Source organism: Gekko japonicus, unplaced genomic scaffold, assembly GCF_001447785.1.
Source record: "Gekko japonicus isolate JY-2015 unplaced genomic scaffold, Gekko_japonicus_V1.1 scaffold586, whole genome shotgun sequence".
Lineage (NCBI taxonomy): Eukaryota > Metazoa > Chordata > Lepidosauria > Squamata > Gekkonidae > Gekko > Gekko japonicus.
In genome coordinates, this window is record NW_015177025.1 from 465,155 (window position 1) to 479,339 (window position 14,185).

The window sequence follows — 14,185 nt, forward strand, 5'->3', positions numbered from 1 at the left end:
GAACAGCTAAATTCGAGTTGACTTGCCTCTGCTGATCTTCTATGGAAAGTTTTCTGGGATGGCCTGTCAGTTTGCACAAGGGACCATGGAGGCCTTAGAGGTTAAGCCTCTGTACCTTTCATGAGCTGAATGTGCATCCCTAGGATGGATCTTCTGCCCACCAGGCCAGCCGGAACAGCATCAGAAGAGCACTATAACATTGGACTGAATGCCCTTGTAGTCCAGCACCCTGTTTTACCCAGTGGCCAGCCATAAGCTCCTGGGAAGCCTACAGTCCAGGCATGAAGCGTCCTTCACCACTGTGCCCCTGGCATGTCGCCTCGGAACGTGGAGCCTCCTTTTGGCTTTCATGGATGAGGCAGAAAAGGTTCCTTTAAGGTAGAAAACTTGAAATCCATTGTGCCAAACCCAACGACCAAGTTAAGAAGAAAGGTGTGTTGGTACATTATGAATCCCCAATATAAGAAAATATCTCTCAAACGGTGGTATTTGTGCCATAGGGATTGTGAGGCCATTTCTCCCCCCCTTTTATGTCCATAATTGGTGTGGACAAAATTCAGTTAGTTGTTTATACAAATGGACATTTTTCATGCTTTAACACAAAGAGCCCCATTGCAAATGATTCACTAGAAGGTTTTTGTTTAATTTTTTCTTTTAACACCACACCGGGTCTGTCTTCTTTCAAGGTGTCAGTGCGGAAAGGAGCCCTTTTCTTTTGGAAATAGCTGCAGATCTCTCCTCGCTGCTCTCCCCCTCACTTCTTCTTTTTTTCCCTTTTCTGGGTGTTTGTCAGATGTTTTGTTTTTACCTCTGAATTGGCCCAAGTTGAACCGGGGTGGTGGGGGGCAGGAGGTGTTTTGGTTTGCTTCATTTCTGAGATGGTGCAGGCGTTGGCACACGAGGCAAGGAAGCGGGCGGGAGGGAACAAAGCACTCTCGGCGGGCACGATGGCATTGTCGGATTCCACTGGAATTTTACTCAATATGGCAAATTCGGCCCCTTTACTCGGTGGTGGGGGTGAGGAGCGAGGTTTCAGCCTTCCGCTCTTGTCGTACACCCCCCCCACACGCACAGATTCAAATTAAACCAAATGAGAGCGCTGATTCAGGGCAAAAGGGCATTTTATCCCGGTGACCAAAATATCAGAGGGTAGCCAGATGCAAGCGACAGTTTCCTTCTTGTGCAAGGGAATGAAATGCAGCAGCTGACTATTGTGGATTTTCAGGCACTGGTGAGAAAAGCTGTCCTCGCAGAAAGCTGTCCTTCTGCCCCTGCCTCCGTGGCACCTTGCATGCACCTTCTTCCCTTGGCTATGTGCTGACCTCGCTTGGATTCCCACATTGGTCTGGCCAAGTAAGACAAAAGCTGTTAGTTAGCAGCCTGACTTGCCAACAGTCCACTTTGAGTGGGCAACTCCATAATATTAGGGCTCTTCCAGACCCTCCCACCGCAGACATTTCGCTCTCGAACAATGCTTTCCTTCTTGTCGCTTGCATTTCTGCATCGAGTAATAAATACACACTTCACGCCCTGGCAGTGAGGTTTCAAAAGCAATGCCATTTTTCTTAGATAGGCTCACAACATGCTCTCTCTCTCTCTTCTTTTTACATCCTTATCTCCTGCCCCCCGTACCTTGTGCCAGGTGGGTTGTAACAAAGTCTATACCAGCACTTCTGATGTGATGACCCATGAAAACTTCCACAAGAAGAATACGCAGCTCATTAACGATGGATTCCAGCGGTTCCGGGCCACTGAAGACTGTGGCACTGTGGAATGCCAGTTCTACGGGCAGAAGACCACTCACTTCCATTGCAGGTTGGCCCCATACATCTTCCCTTCCCCACCCCCCCAAAAAGGGGGAAAGAGACTACCTCACTCTGTATATACTTTTCTCTGTATTTTGTGGTGTCGTTTATGTTGCTCTCTAGGAGTATGTTTTGGCAGGTTCTTGGAGAAGAGGAGGAAAGAAGGTGGAGAGGCCAGATGGGGATGCTGGCGGTGTGGGGGGTGGGAGTAGCCATAGGTGAGGGCAAGAAGGCATGCAGTGCAGCTCTACCTACCCCCGACTTCGGGAAACCCTGCAGAGTCCAGCTGTAGCTCCTGAGATTCCAGGAGCCCAAGTCCCATTGAAATACACAGAATTAAATGCGCAGCTGAATGTTTACGTTTACTGGAATTTGGCAGGCCTTTATTAGTGGTTTCTTTTGACTGAGATAACCCCATTTGGAATCCAGAGGAAGCCAACAAGCCCCTTGCTGCAGGGGAGGGGGAGTGTAAACTTTTAAGCATTTCCTAAACTGCCCTATTCCCCCCTTGCAGGCGACCCGGCTGCACGTTCACCTTCAAGAACAAGTGCGACATCGAGAAGCACAAGAGCTACCACATCAAGGACGACGCCTACGCCAAGGACGGCTTCAAGAAGTTCTACAAGTACGAGGAGTGCAAGTACGAGGGCTGCGTCTACAGCAAGGCCACCAACCACTTCCACTGCATCCGACCGGGCTGCGGCTTCACCTTCACCTCTACCAGCCAGATGACCTCGCACAAGCGCAAGCACGAACGCCGGCACATCCGCAGCTCTGGGGTGCTGGGCTTGCCCACCTCCCTCCTGGGAGCCAAGGACAACGAGCAGGAAGAGTCCAGCAACGACGACCTCATTGACTTCTCGGCCATGAGCTCGAAGAACTCCAGCCTGAGTGCCTCCCCCACCAGTCAGCAGTCTTCCGTCTCCCTGATCATTCCGGGGGCACCCTCCACTGCGGCAGAGCTGGCCCCCTCTCAGACGGCCAGCAAGTCCGCCAACAGCATGCCGTCGGCCTCTAAGATCCCTGGCCTGCTCTCCCAAACCCTTCCCAGCAATATACCCCTGGCCTTGGCCCTCTCCAACGCAGCGCTTCCCGGATCGGCGGGCTCCTATTTCCCCATCATCCCTAGCCGGGTTTCCACAACGCTGCCCGCCAGCTCCTCTAGCTTGATAGCCGCCGTTCCATCTAGCACCAACCCAACCTCCTCCGCCAATTCCCCTTCCCAGGCCATCTCAGGTTCCGGTGAGGGAGTGGCCACCTCTCTGCCAACTCCAGGGGCATCCATAACAGAGAGGATCTCCGCCAGCAAAGGCTTGATCTCGCCCATGATGGCCAGGTTGGCTGCAGCAGCACTTAAGCCCTCCGTGGCTGTGGAAGCAGGTGAGCTCCTCGCCTCTCCGCCAAGCTGAACAAGGGCATGATCTGCCATTGGGGGAGCTTTGATTGGCAGGGAGTTTGTTCAGCCCACGAAAGACAAGATTGGGAGCGGGGAAGAAGAGTGGGTTGTGTTCCTCAGGGAGGCAGCTACTGGATACTGGGAGCAGAGACACCGCATTGTCTGAGGCTCCTGTATGGAACAGAGCTGGGAGGGAGACATGTTGGTTCGAGGCAAGGGGGGAGGAAAAGAACCTCCTGTTCTATTGACTGCCTTCCAGATCAGCTGCCAAGATAGAGAGCAGGTTTGGTTTGGAAACGCACGCAAAGTCTTTCCCAATCCTCCACCATATATTTCTCCCAACCCCAAAACCCAGCTGCAGAGTTCCACCTTCTTAATGATACATTAAGGAATGAAGGACCTGTGAGAACAAAGACCAGAGACCTAGGGCAACACCAATTATTTGGCAAAGGAGATCGACAGGGAGCAGATTCACACGGCTGTTTTTCGTTCGGCTGTGATGCAGCAAAGCCAGTCAGGGATGAATGTACGGGTGTGGGTGTGTGTGTGAAACAGCCCCCCCCCCAATTTCTTTCCCAACCTCCTCAATCTACCCGACTTCTGTAGGCTTTTGACAGTTCACAGTCAGCTGCAGTTTGGAGGTATTAGAAGGATATGCAAACAGTTTGCTGTAGGCTGACAATGGAAAGGCCAAAAGACGAGCCATAAAATGTTGAGCAAATAAGATCTCGAGGATAAAGTTGTCGAGGGGCATCAGGGAAAACGGTGAAGGAAAATGAGAGGGTTATACCCAGCAGCTTCTCAGACCAGACGCGTACCTGTTTACTCTGCTGAGCAGAGCTGCATCAAATGACTCCCTGGCTCACCCCTTCTGTTATTTCCACACATCAAACATGAATGCTGGATCCTCGCCAGCGCCTTGTAAGCCTCCGTTTCAGTTCGTGGCTTCCTCTCCCATGCTCTGCCATCCTGTTGTGGGCTCTCCCACATTAGCTCCCCACTGGGCCTGTTGGGAATGGCTGCCTCGGTTGCTCCGGCTTGCTAGATCTGAGAGGCAGGTGGCTCTCCCCGCTCTCCTTCACCTGGCGTCTCTGGGAGGCAGTGCTGCCATAATGTGATGGCTTAGTAGCAAGATACTAAAGGCTCTCCTTCCGAGGCAGGCGGCTCCTTTCATCGCCAGCTTCTGTTGTGAACCCAGCAGATGTAGCCAAGCTGCTGGGCCTTTCCCTATCCTCTTTTGGCACCGTGAGTGTAAACGCATTCAATGGAAGCGGTGAATTCCCCCATATTTACTTGGCTATTCCAGCAGTTCGGTCGCTGGTTTCTCTTGCCAAAATTGCCAGTTCTCTTCTTCGGAGGTGCTCCCGAGAGACCAAGGGCCTGTTTCTCGCAGGGCCCCAATAAATGATTTTGCACTCCTCACACACGGCTGCTCTACAGTCTAGTTGGCTAGTTCAACATCCTTCGAAACTCAGTGGAATGAAGGAAGCTGAAATTAAAGCGAGGAAGAGAGAAGCCTGCTGAAGTTTCCAAAAAACCTCTTTATTCTTATCCTGATTATTTTTAGCAGAGGTTATTCTTTCCTAAAACGGAGAAAGGTCATTGAGGGAACTGTTTTTTTTTTCCCCTTTATTTTTTAATAAAATGCCACTTGCTGTCTGTGAAACATTTCGCCATCAGCTGTAGTGCCTCCGGGTAAATTAATATTTTAGTCACTTGGGGATTGTGGATAAAAGCTCGGTGGACATGTTCTTGTCAGCAACTTTGCCTCCTGCCATCTTTTCATCCTTTTCTCTTGTGTTTCTCTGTTTCTCAACTTTGTGGAGCATTTCTGCCCCCCCCCCCCCCCCCCCCATCCAGTAATGGTGTCAGGGCAGGGGAGAGAAACCCAAGCTGCACCTCTGGGGGGGGGGGGGAGAGAAGAACCACCCTCTTGTCAGGGTGACATGATGGGCGAGAGGTCATGCAGTTTGAACCAATCTGATTGGCTGTCAGTTTCGATAGACCTGACACAGCAGATGTTCCTTTTGGGCATGCTCAGTGAGAAGGCCGGAGCGGTCGCCAAGGCAACATGGAGATTGGGGAATGGGAAGGGGGCTTGACTAGCAGTCTAAAGCTGCCACATTGCCTCAGCATTAACAGAGTCTTTAATAAATGCTTAAGAGGCAGCCCCGCAAATTAGTTATGACAGTTTGTGCAGAGCATCAGATCCCCCTCCCTCGCTCCTTCCGCCCTTCTCCTTTAAAGGGCCCACAGCCTGGACAACTTTGACATAATTTTGCAATAATTATCACTTGAAGAATTTCCACGCTGGGGTGGACGTCAGAAACTATCACATCAAGCCAGTGATAAATGCTGACCAGCAATCCCAGACCTTTCCCTTCCATCCCCCTGACTGCCTTTTTCTGTTTTCAGAAACTTTTCTCCAACTCATTATTTGTCATTCTTGATGTTGGTTGACTTCCTTTACTCTATTTACTTATTCAATTCCTGCTCCTGCCGTTTTCTCTAATACAGGGAACGGGCAGCTGACCACTCCTGGACGATTTAACCCCGCTCAGATAAAGCAAGAGACCACTGAAAGTCCGGGCTCTGCTTCCGCAGTGACCCAGGATTCCTTGCAAGAGCGCAGCCTGGACCTGAGTGTGAAGGATCATGGGTAAGAGAAAGAGACTTTGTGTTGGTGGATTCAGATGACAGCTGCATGGCCATTACTGAAAAGCTTACTGTGTCGGTGCGGGGATGTGTGCGCTTTCAGCCCATAGTTACAACCACCTGGATCCACTCAAGAATGGTAATAGGGGCCATAATTGTGGCATCAGAAGCTACTGCCTCCCTCCACGAAACAGGCACTATTTGCTAAGCTTTTAATTGATCTCAACATCATACGCCTGCATCTGAACCCAGGCGTGCTTACCCACGTGAACGAGTGTGGCATCTTGGTTCAGCCAAACACCTCTTCTGGTCTTGCATCCTGCTGAGCAGTGCAAAGGCATGAAAGGTCTTCCAGTAAGCTTCCTCCACTGTTGGAAGCCCCCCCCCCCCCCACATTCCTCATTAATTTCTTTGTTGCATGGCTAAAATGAGGCGTGAGCAAGGCATCAAGATATGAGGAGCTGTCTGGGCCATTGGGTGAACCAGACTGGTGCACCAAGAGTCTTCCACTCAGATCTCAACTGAATCTTCACAGTACCAGCTGGATCTCTTGGGACAAGAGTAGATATCATGTTGTCCTTCTGATGCAGCAGGTGGAAGGGGGGGCAGTTTGAAAGGAGAATTAATTGCAGTCCCCCAATGCACGTCTTAACGAAACCCTGTTGGTTTGTGTGTTCCAGTAATGAATCAAATGGCCACACAGTCTCGGCAAATTCATCTCTTTTATCCTCGCTTATGAATAAGGTAAGAGCCATCCATCAAAGGCCTTTCATTCCCCCCACCAAGAGAAATTAAAGCCGTGGTGGCGAGGTGGGGAGGGAGGGGGAGATGTGTTTGTTTTTTAATGTTTTGCCTCTAATAAGATGAGTTTGTACCATTTAAATTTTGAGACCATTTTTCATCGGGTATAATTTCAGAGCCACTGCTTACGAATTAATTTAATGAACTGGCTGAAGAAATATATCGCAGCCTCTGACATCCCCTTCCCCCCCCCCCTTCTCTATCCCTTCAGGAGGAGGAGGGCCTCCAAAAGGGTTTGTTTTTCATTTCCAAACCTGACAACCCTCTTCCCCCCCCCCTCGCTCTCACTCTTTTGTTTTCTGGTCTTAATTCTATTTATTTACCTTAAATTCTTTTACATGAGCAGGAGAGTTGTATCTGTATTATCTGAGAATAGGAAGGAGGAAAAACACTCAACGTTTTGAGCCAGAGTCTTCAACGCCACGTTTGTCGCCAAGATTCCCTCTGACAGCACTACTATTTATTTTTTGGTTTCACGATTTTTGGTTTCAGTTGTTTTAAATAGCGTACCCAACAGAAAAGTGTATTTTTGTCCTTTTAAACAATAAATGTGACGTTGGCTGCATTCATTATGTCAGCCCAGGCATCCTCATAAGTATGCTTGAGTATCCTATTGCCCGTCGGGCTTTTGGGACATTGCTGCTCCCCCCCCCGGGGGGGGGGGGCTCGGAGCATAAAGTTGAGCCAGGCCATGCCCCCCCCAAGGACAATTTGATTGCTCTCCCAATTTGCCTGTCTCTCCCTTCCCTTATCAGTCCCACCAAGTCTTTTGGGTTTTTTTTGCTTTCCTCTGCATTTGGGTTTTCACTTTTTTTGTTGTTGTTTAGCACTTAATGGGTCTGGATTGCACCATCCTGTTCAGCATTTTTGTGCTCTCCATTTAAATCCATTATTGATTTTGGCCATTTGGGGATAGATGTTTCAAAAGCAGGAAAATTGAACGTGGTGGGTTGTATTTACCTGCTGTGTCAACCTGACTGATGTCTCAGAATATCGGGAAGACTTTCCGTGGAGAGCCCAAAGATCCATACTTCTGACCCCGAGCCATGTTCAGGCTTCCTCAGTTGCCCTGCTGGATCAGCCACAGAGGCCCATCTCATCCAGCATCCTTTCTCCGGTGTTGGCCAGCCAGAGATTTCCAGGGAGCTCACAAACGGGGCATGACTAACACATGCTCCGAGCGTAATGATGCTCTCTAGCACCACCACCGCCACTGGATGGACAGCCTTCTTCCTTAATACACAGCATCTCTATTCTTCCCTCAGATGTCTCAGACGAACCCCAACCTCGGCAACCTTCTCGGCTTGAAGGTGGAAGCTGACTGCAGCCAGGCGGGGGCAGCAGGGGAGGCCTCGCAGTACCTGGGCAAGGCAGTCAAGGCCCTCGTCCAGGAGAAACTCTCCGAGCCCTGGAAGATGTACTTGCGCAGGTGAGGGCAGGAAGGAGAGAGCATGTCTCTGGCAACAGAGTCTTAAAATGTTGGGCAAGACTGCCCCATATCCCGGAGACCGTCACTTGACTTGGTGCTCCCTCCTCGGGTTGCCAGCCAGCGTCTCACACCTGGCTGCTGCTGCTCTGCACACGTTTAGATTACAGGGAACTGTAGAAGCACATCTTGCACAATGTTACAGCTACTGTAAAGAAGAATCCATCATGTGCACGAAGGCCCAGGACTTTGATACTCCCACTGCGGAGGCCTCCCTAGATGGGTGGGCTACAGTGGGGCCAAACCCTTCAACGCCTTATTTCCTGCATTCTCCTTCTGTGTTGTCATTTCTCTCTTGAGGTATTCTCAACTCCTCTCAGACTATGATAATCCGAGGATTTCAGTACTGGAGTGTTTACTATTCCTCTTGAATTAGGAAATAATCCAAGCTGAACTCTTCCCGGCAGGATTTGTCATTTATATTGTCCATTTTCCCTCAGCCACCTGTAGGCCCGGGGGTGTCCCTTTCACCCAAGCCTATTTGGACTCCTCTTGGGGAACCCATGTGACATTACTGAGATATCTAGACCCTTTCTTCCACTCATTTTGTAATCCTGTCTTTCAAAAGTTGCTCGGGGAACATAGTATAGAATACTCTCTCTCTCTCTCTCTCTCTCTCTGTCTCTTAGCAAGACAGTGCTGTTTCTTCCAGTGTAATCCTAAATAGAGTCATACCCTTCTAAGCCGGTACTGTGTCCTCAGCCGGTATCATTTTGCTCTTGTAAATGTTGAATTACATTTTCCCTTACTGACGATGAATACTTATCATTGCTTGCTTTGACGGCCTTGAGGACCGACCCTAAATTGGGTGAGAAGGTGGAATACAATCTTTTTTTTTAAATAAACAGAAAAATGAAATGCTCTTCCACCTCCAGAATTGCTTTTGGGAGAACCAGAGGGACTTTCAGGTTCTTGAAATCCCATCAAGGTTTGGAGGCTAGGTCTGTCCCATCATACGATGCCACATTTGAATGTCTTTCCCTTTCAGTTCTTATCCAAAGAATTCATTATTCTTTGAAACTGGTTTGGTTTTTCTTCTAGTAAAAAAGAGTCACAGCACGAGACGCCGGCAGGGCTCTGAGGAAACCAGTGTCAATAGATTGAGATACATTTTAAAATCTTCACCTTGTCCAATAGTGAACCAGCCTTGAACTATTTTAAGCCATTTTGGTATGTTACAGTAATACTGATTTGAAACCATTTGACCTCCTTGCTTTTCTTAAAAATCAATTCAAAGCAGAAACGGGGAACGTTCCACCTTTCCAAATGTGATGAGACTGAATATATTAAGGAGGGCCTTTCTTCCCGCACAGGAACTTTCTCTTACAAGATTATAAGTTATCTCACAAATGAGAGAAACAGTCGTCCTCCTCCAGGATCCTCCGAAAAAAAGAGAGAGAAAAAGACACCTTCATCAGTGTTTTTCAATATGTAAATGTATTTAAATTCAATTGATTCATTAATCCTTTCAAAGTCAAGCAGTTAATTAAAACCCTCTAACCCGTTGACATTCTGGGAGAATCATATTCTGGTTTCCTCCCATTCTGGTAGATCTCCTCCCTCTCTTGCATCCCACTGGTTTGATCAGCTATCAAGGCCATTGTGGGGGGGTTTTGCACAAGGGAGCTCCCGTCCTCGTCCTTTGGGTCCAAAGTGGACCAAGGACTGTCTCAGCTCAGTGAACAGGTGACCGGCTGGAGGGCCCAGTGATGTCAGAAGCAATTCTCCCCCCCCCCTTGTCTGTGCATCAGCAAAGGATGAAAGAGGGTCACTGTTGTCTCTCAAAGCACCACCTTGCCTTGGTGCTGCTCTCCATAAGGCATGTTCTCGCTTCTCTCCTTCGGGCAGGTTTGGTACGAAGGACTTCTGTGACGCCCAGTGTGACTTTCTCCACAAAGTGCATTTCCATTGCGTGGTGGAAGAATGCGGGGCTCTCTTCAGCACCTTGGATGGCGCCATAAAGCACGCCAAGTAAGTCTCTGGGGGGGGGGACCATGAATGCCAGCCAGGTCCTTTGTCTCCGGTGCTCTTGTTCACCTGCAGCAGTAGAGCAGTTTATTACAGGGCAGGGCTGGCATCGACACCTCCTGGGGCTTCTGGCAGGGCCCACGGTCACAGACCTCCCACGCTTGTTCACCTCCCCGGCCGCGTGTCCCTGTGCGCGTCTCCCCGCCCATTTGCTTGCAGCCGCTCCACCACCCATGACGGGGCAGGACATGCAGGTGTTGCACAGAGGCCGCTCTCCTGGATGGCCACAACCGCTGGCGCTGTGAGGGAAAGGGCGTGGGGCAGGCAGCTGTGACCGCAGGTGGTGGGAGGCCTTGTGAGAAGGGGGGGTATGAAGGGGGCACTGTCTGCCCAGGGCCTCCCAAAATCTGGCACTGTTACAGGGACTACATCTAAAACCCAAGGATAGTTTTTCCTGCCAGAACGACAAAGATGGCCACTGACAAATACATCCGTTCCTCCAAGCGGATCATCCCATAAGTCCTTTCCTGTTACCGTTTGCTTGAGAAGCTGCTACCCTGCCTTTCCACCCAAAGTCCCAAGGGACGCTTACGGGGGACATCTCAAACTGCTTTAGACCAGTGATCTGCCTGGTTCACTACTGTGTCCACTGACTGGCACAGACAGAGAAGGGTCTTTCCCAACACTTGAGATCCCTTCAGATGGAGGCCGCTGGGGAGATGCAAACCATGCACTCTCTTGCTGGGGCCTGGCCCCCCCCCCCCCCCAGCTTTCATTTTTGTTAATGGGATAAAAACAAACCATGAAAAAAAATGAAAACTGAAATCAGCAGCAGTGGGTCCACACAGGCTCTCATGGATATACGCGAGAGCCTCCGTGTCTGTGCAAGGGCACGGCAGATGCACCTTCTGGCCCATCTAAAAAGCAACCAACGTTATTACATAGCAGGCCCATCAGACTGCTGTGACCACCTGGGCAGCCTTCTTCAGACCCATCTCTCTGTGCACAAAATCTCTTTGAAATCTCTTTGTGCACAAAAGCAACGCTCGTGCTGGCTTGGCCTTGCTGTTGGGTTTTCTACACTTTCCTGCATTAGGAAACTGGGCGTTATTTGGCTGCAGGGACCAAGACAGCTTCAAATGTTTGCCGGCTGACAAAGCAGCAGGGCCGTGGTTTGGATCTCACCTCAGCCTAGATAGCGTCTCTCAGCTTAAGCTCCCCTCTCCCCCAATTTGTAATATGGGAATAAAACAGGGTTGCACTCAATGCTCCCTCTAAGCCGTGGAGTCCTGTGAGCAAAGATACTACTTTGCGAGCTACTGATTTGGCTACTGCATAAATTATGGCACTCTGGAGCCCTCCTCCCTGAGCTAAGACAAAAATGTGTGAGCCGGAGGCTAAAAACTGTGAGCTGGCTCACACTATCTCAGCTTAGAGGGAACACTGGTTGCACTTAGCTGTACCTGTTGTTCATCAAGTGGTCTTCTGTGCAGGCACACATGGGACTTTGTGCGCACAGGCCAGCCTGAGTGTGTGCAGTCCCGTGTGCGCACACACAGAAGCCACAAAGATGAACAACACTTTCCCTGTTTTGCAGAGTCACTGTAAGCTAATGCATGCTACGAGCTTTGGATTCTTGAAATGGATTTATTTATATTCTGCCTCCTAACTTGAAGCAATCCGAGGAAATGTGCTCTACAGGCTTCGAACGCAGCTGTTATTGTATCCCATCTTTGGTTCGTGTCTTGCTGTCCTTGCCCGGCCTTTGGGTGGGCGGCCACATATCCTCCTCTTAGGATTTTAGGTTTGTTTTGGCACATTTAGAAAATAAAATGAATATGTGCCCAGACAAGCCCTGGGACTGCCAGGAACTCTGTTTAAAGGGGGAAGCAGGGCTGGCTATAGAAGTAGCAGGGTCGCACAACTTGGAACTGTTCAAGGTGAGGAACTTCTGTCCAAAAACAAAGAATCCAATTCTCTCAGTCATAAGTGAAGAAGGAAGGGGTGGCCTCATGCACAAAATCTGCCTGTATTTTTTAAAGCTAAATTTAAAAACCTGATAGGGAGGGAAGAGGGGTGGATAGTGCAAAGGACAAGTCCGCGTGAGACATTTGTCCAAATAAAAACCAAGAATGTCACAGTCAAGTTAGCACCTGTTTATATATTCATGCATTATTCTGTTGTTCATATACTTGTTCTGTTCTGTTTTTATATTTACTGAAAATTAAAATAGAGAATATGTTAAAAAAAAGCATCTGGTTAACGAGGTACCGCTCTGCAGACTTAAAAACCAGGACGTGGGGCGCCAATCAGGATGGGGCCTGTGGATAGCCATGGCCTAAGTATTTACTGCTCTTCCCTCTTACTACAGTTTCCACTTCCGAACAGAGGGCGGAGCCGTGAAAATAAACTCTGAATTGTCCTTTCCGTCTGCTGCGGAGACCAAGACTTCCTTATCCCCCTTGTCACCATCCGCTTCTTCCGTCACTCTGGCAAATGCCTCTGCCCTGGACGTGGCCACTCCAAACGCGGCAACTGTGCCCTCCACTTCCACACTCCTTGCTTGGAAACAGCTGGCTTCCACCGTGTCTCAGACCCCAGCATCAGTGCCTAACCTGGCGACATCACTCTTGGCAACAACGTCCCTCGAGAATGCCAAGCCTCAGGTCAAGCCCGGATTCCTCCAGTTCCAGGAGAAGTGAGTGACTCTAGCTTGTTGTCCGGAAGAGGCCAGCTCTTTTACCCAAGGTCCAGTTTTTCCATATGGAAGTCCCATGCAGTTCTCTTTCCTTCCCACCACGGCAGCACTATTACAGCTGTTTTATCTTACCTGCTGAGCGGCAGGTGTTCATGTTAAATTATTTTTAATATGGCTTATGAAATAACACAGGTGGCAGGCCACAGCTTCCTCCTGTGTCACACGAAGGGAGAGCATTTGAGTCTAGAACTGTCGTTTGGTATCATACACAGATTTTATCAGTCTACCAAAACTCCTGAATAATGAATCAACTGATCATTATCTAATCCGATGATACCTCTAAAAGGTAACCATAAAGCTCTGTTTTAGTGGATTTCTGTGGCACCTTGCTACCCAAAGATCTTGGGCAACGGCATGAACTCTCTCTCTCTTTTCATGATTTTAAGAAGCTCTGGGAGAAGTTCAGATTGGGGGGGAAGGGACAGCCTGAAAGCAGGGGCCGGCACTTCCTCCAGCAACTCTGCACACCTCCCTAAGGATAATTGTCTCCCTAAGGATAATTGTGGTCTTTAAAATTAGAAGGATGACAAGAGAGACTCACTCTGTCTGCTTTCCTTTCCCAGTGACCCTTGTCTGGCGACGGATTGCAAGTACGCCAACAAATTCCACTTCCATTGTCTCTTTGGGAACTGCAAGTACGTGTGCAAAACCTCTGGGAAAGCAGAGTCCCACTGCCTGGACCACATCAACCCCAACAACAACCTGGTGAATGTGCGAGACCAGTTCGCTTACTACTCCCTGCAGAGTCTCTGCCCAAACCAGGTAAGAGCAGAGGGGAGCAAGGATGCGCTCGAGGCTGGGGGATTGAAGAAAGGGAAGGCTCCTTCCACAGAGGGATTTTTTTTTTTTGCCAACTGGAACACAACTTAAAACTGCATTTTCAGGGAGTCTCCGTATGACACATCATGACCAATTTCCCACAAGCAGCTGCACCGCCCTCGCTCTTCCCTTCCCCGGATTGTATTAGTCAATTTCCCACCACTTGCTGCACAGCCACATTTTGACCCGCAGCATCCCCCGATTTTCCCCGCATCTTCTCGATCTCAAAAAAACAAGGATCTAGAAGACGCAGGGGAAATCAGAGGATGCTGTGGGTCAAAATGCGGCTGCGCAGCAAGTAGTGGGAAACTGATGGATACAATCGGGGGAAAGGGAAGAGCGAGGGTGGCGCAGCTGCTTGTGGGAAATTGGTCCATGTTTTTTCAGAGCATGTCACATGGGGTTCTCAAGGCTTTCCCCTTTAAGGCAAAGCAAAGGAAAAAACCTCCTTTGCTCCAGCTGAACGCTGGGGGGGGGGGGTTGAGGCGGGGGGGGTG

General features: G+C 49.5%; 1 protein-coding gene across 1 annotated transcript in view; it reads left to right on the plus strand.

The window, feature by feature from the left end:
- Positions 1–14,185, plus strand: part of CASZ1 (castor zinc finger 1) — a 127,017-nt gene that overhangs the window by 100,465 nt on the left and 12,367 nt on the right. Inside the window, exons 7-14 of the mRNA XM_015427827.1 lie at positions 1,643–1,815; positions 2,320–3,185; positions 5,719–5,860; positions 6,537–6,600; positions 7,923–8,086; positions 9,992–10,114; positions 12,483–12,809; positions 13,433–13,631. Coding sequence (XP_015283313.1) covers positions 1,643–1,815; positions 2,320–3,185; positions 5,719–5,860; positions 6,537–6,600; positions 7,923–8,086; positions 9,992–10,114; positions 12,483–12,809; positions 13,433–13,631 — 2,058 coding nt within the window. The remainder of the gene's footprint in view (positions 1–1,642; positions 1,816–2,319; positions 3,186–5,718; positions 5,861–6,536; positions 6,601–7,922; positions 8,087–9,991; positions 10,115–12,482; positions 12,810–13,432; positions 13,632–14,185) is intronic.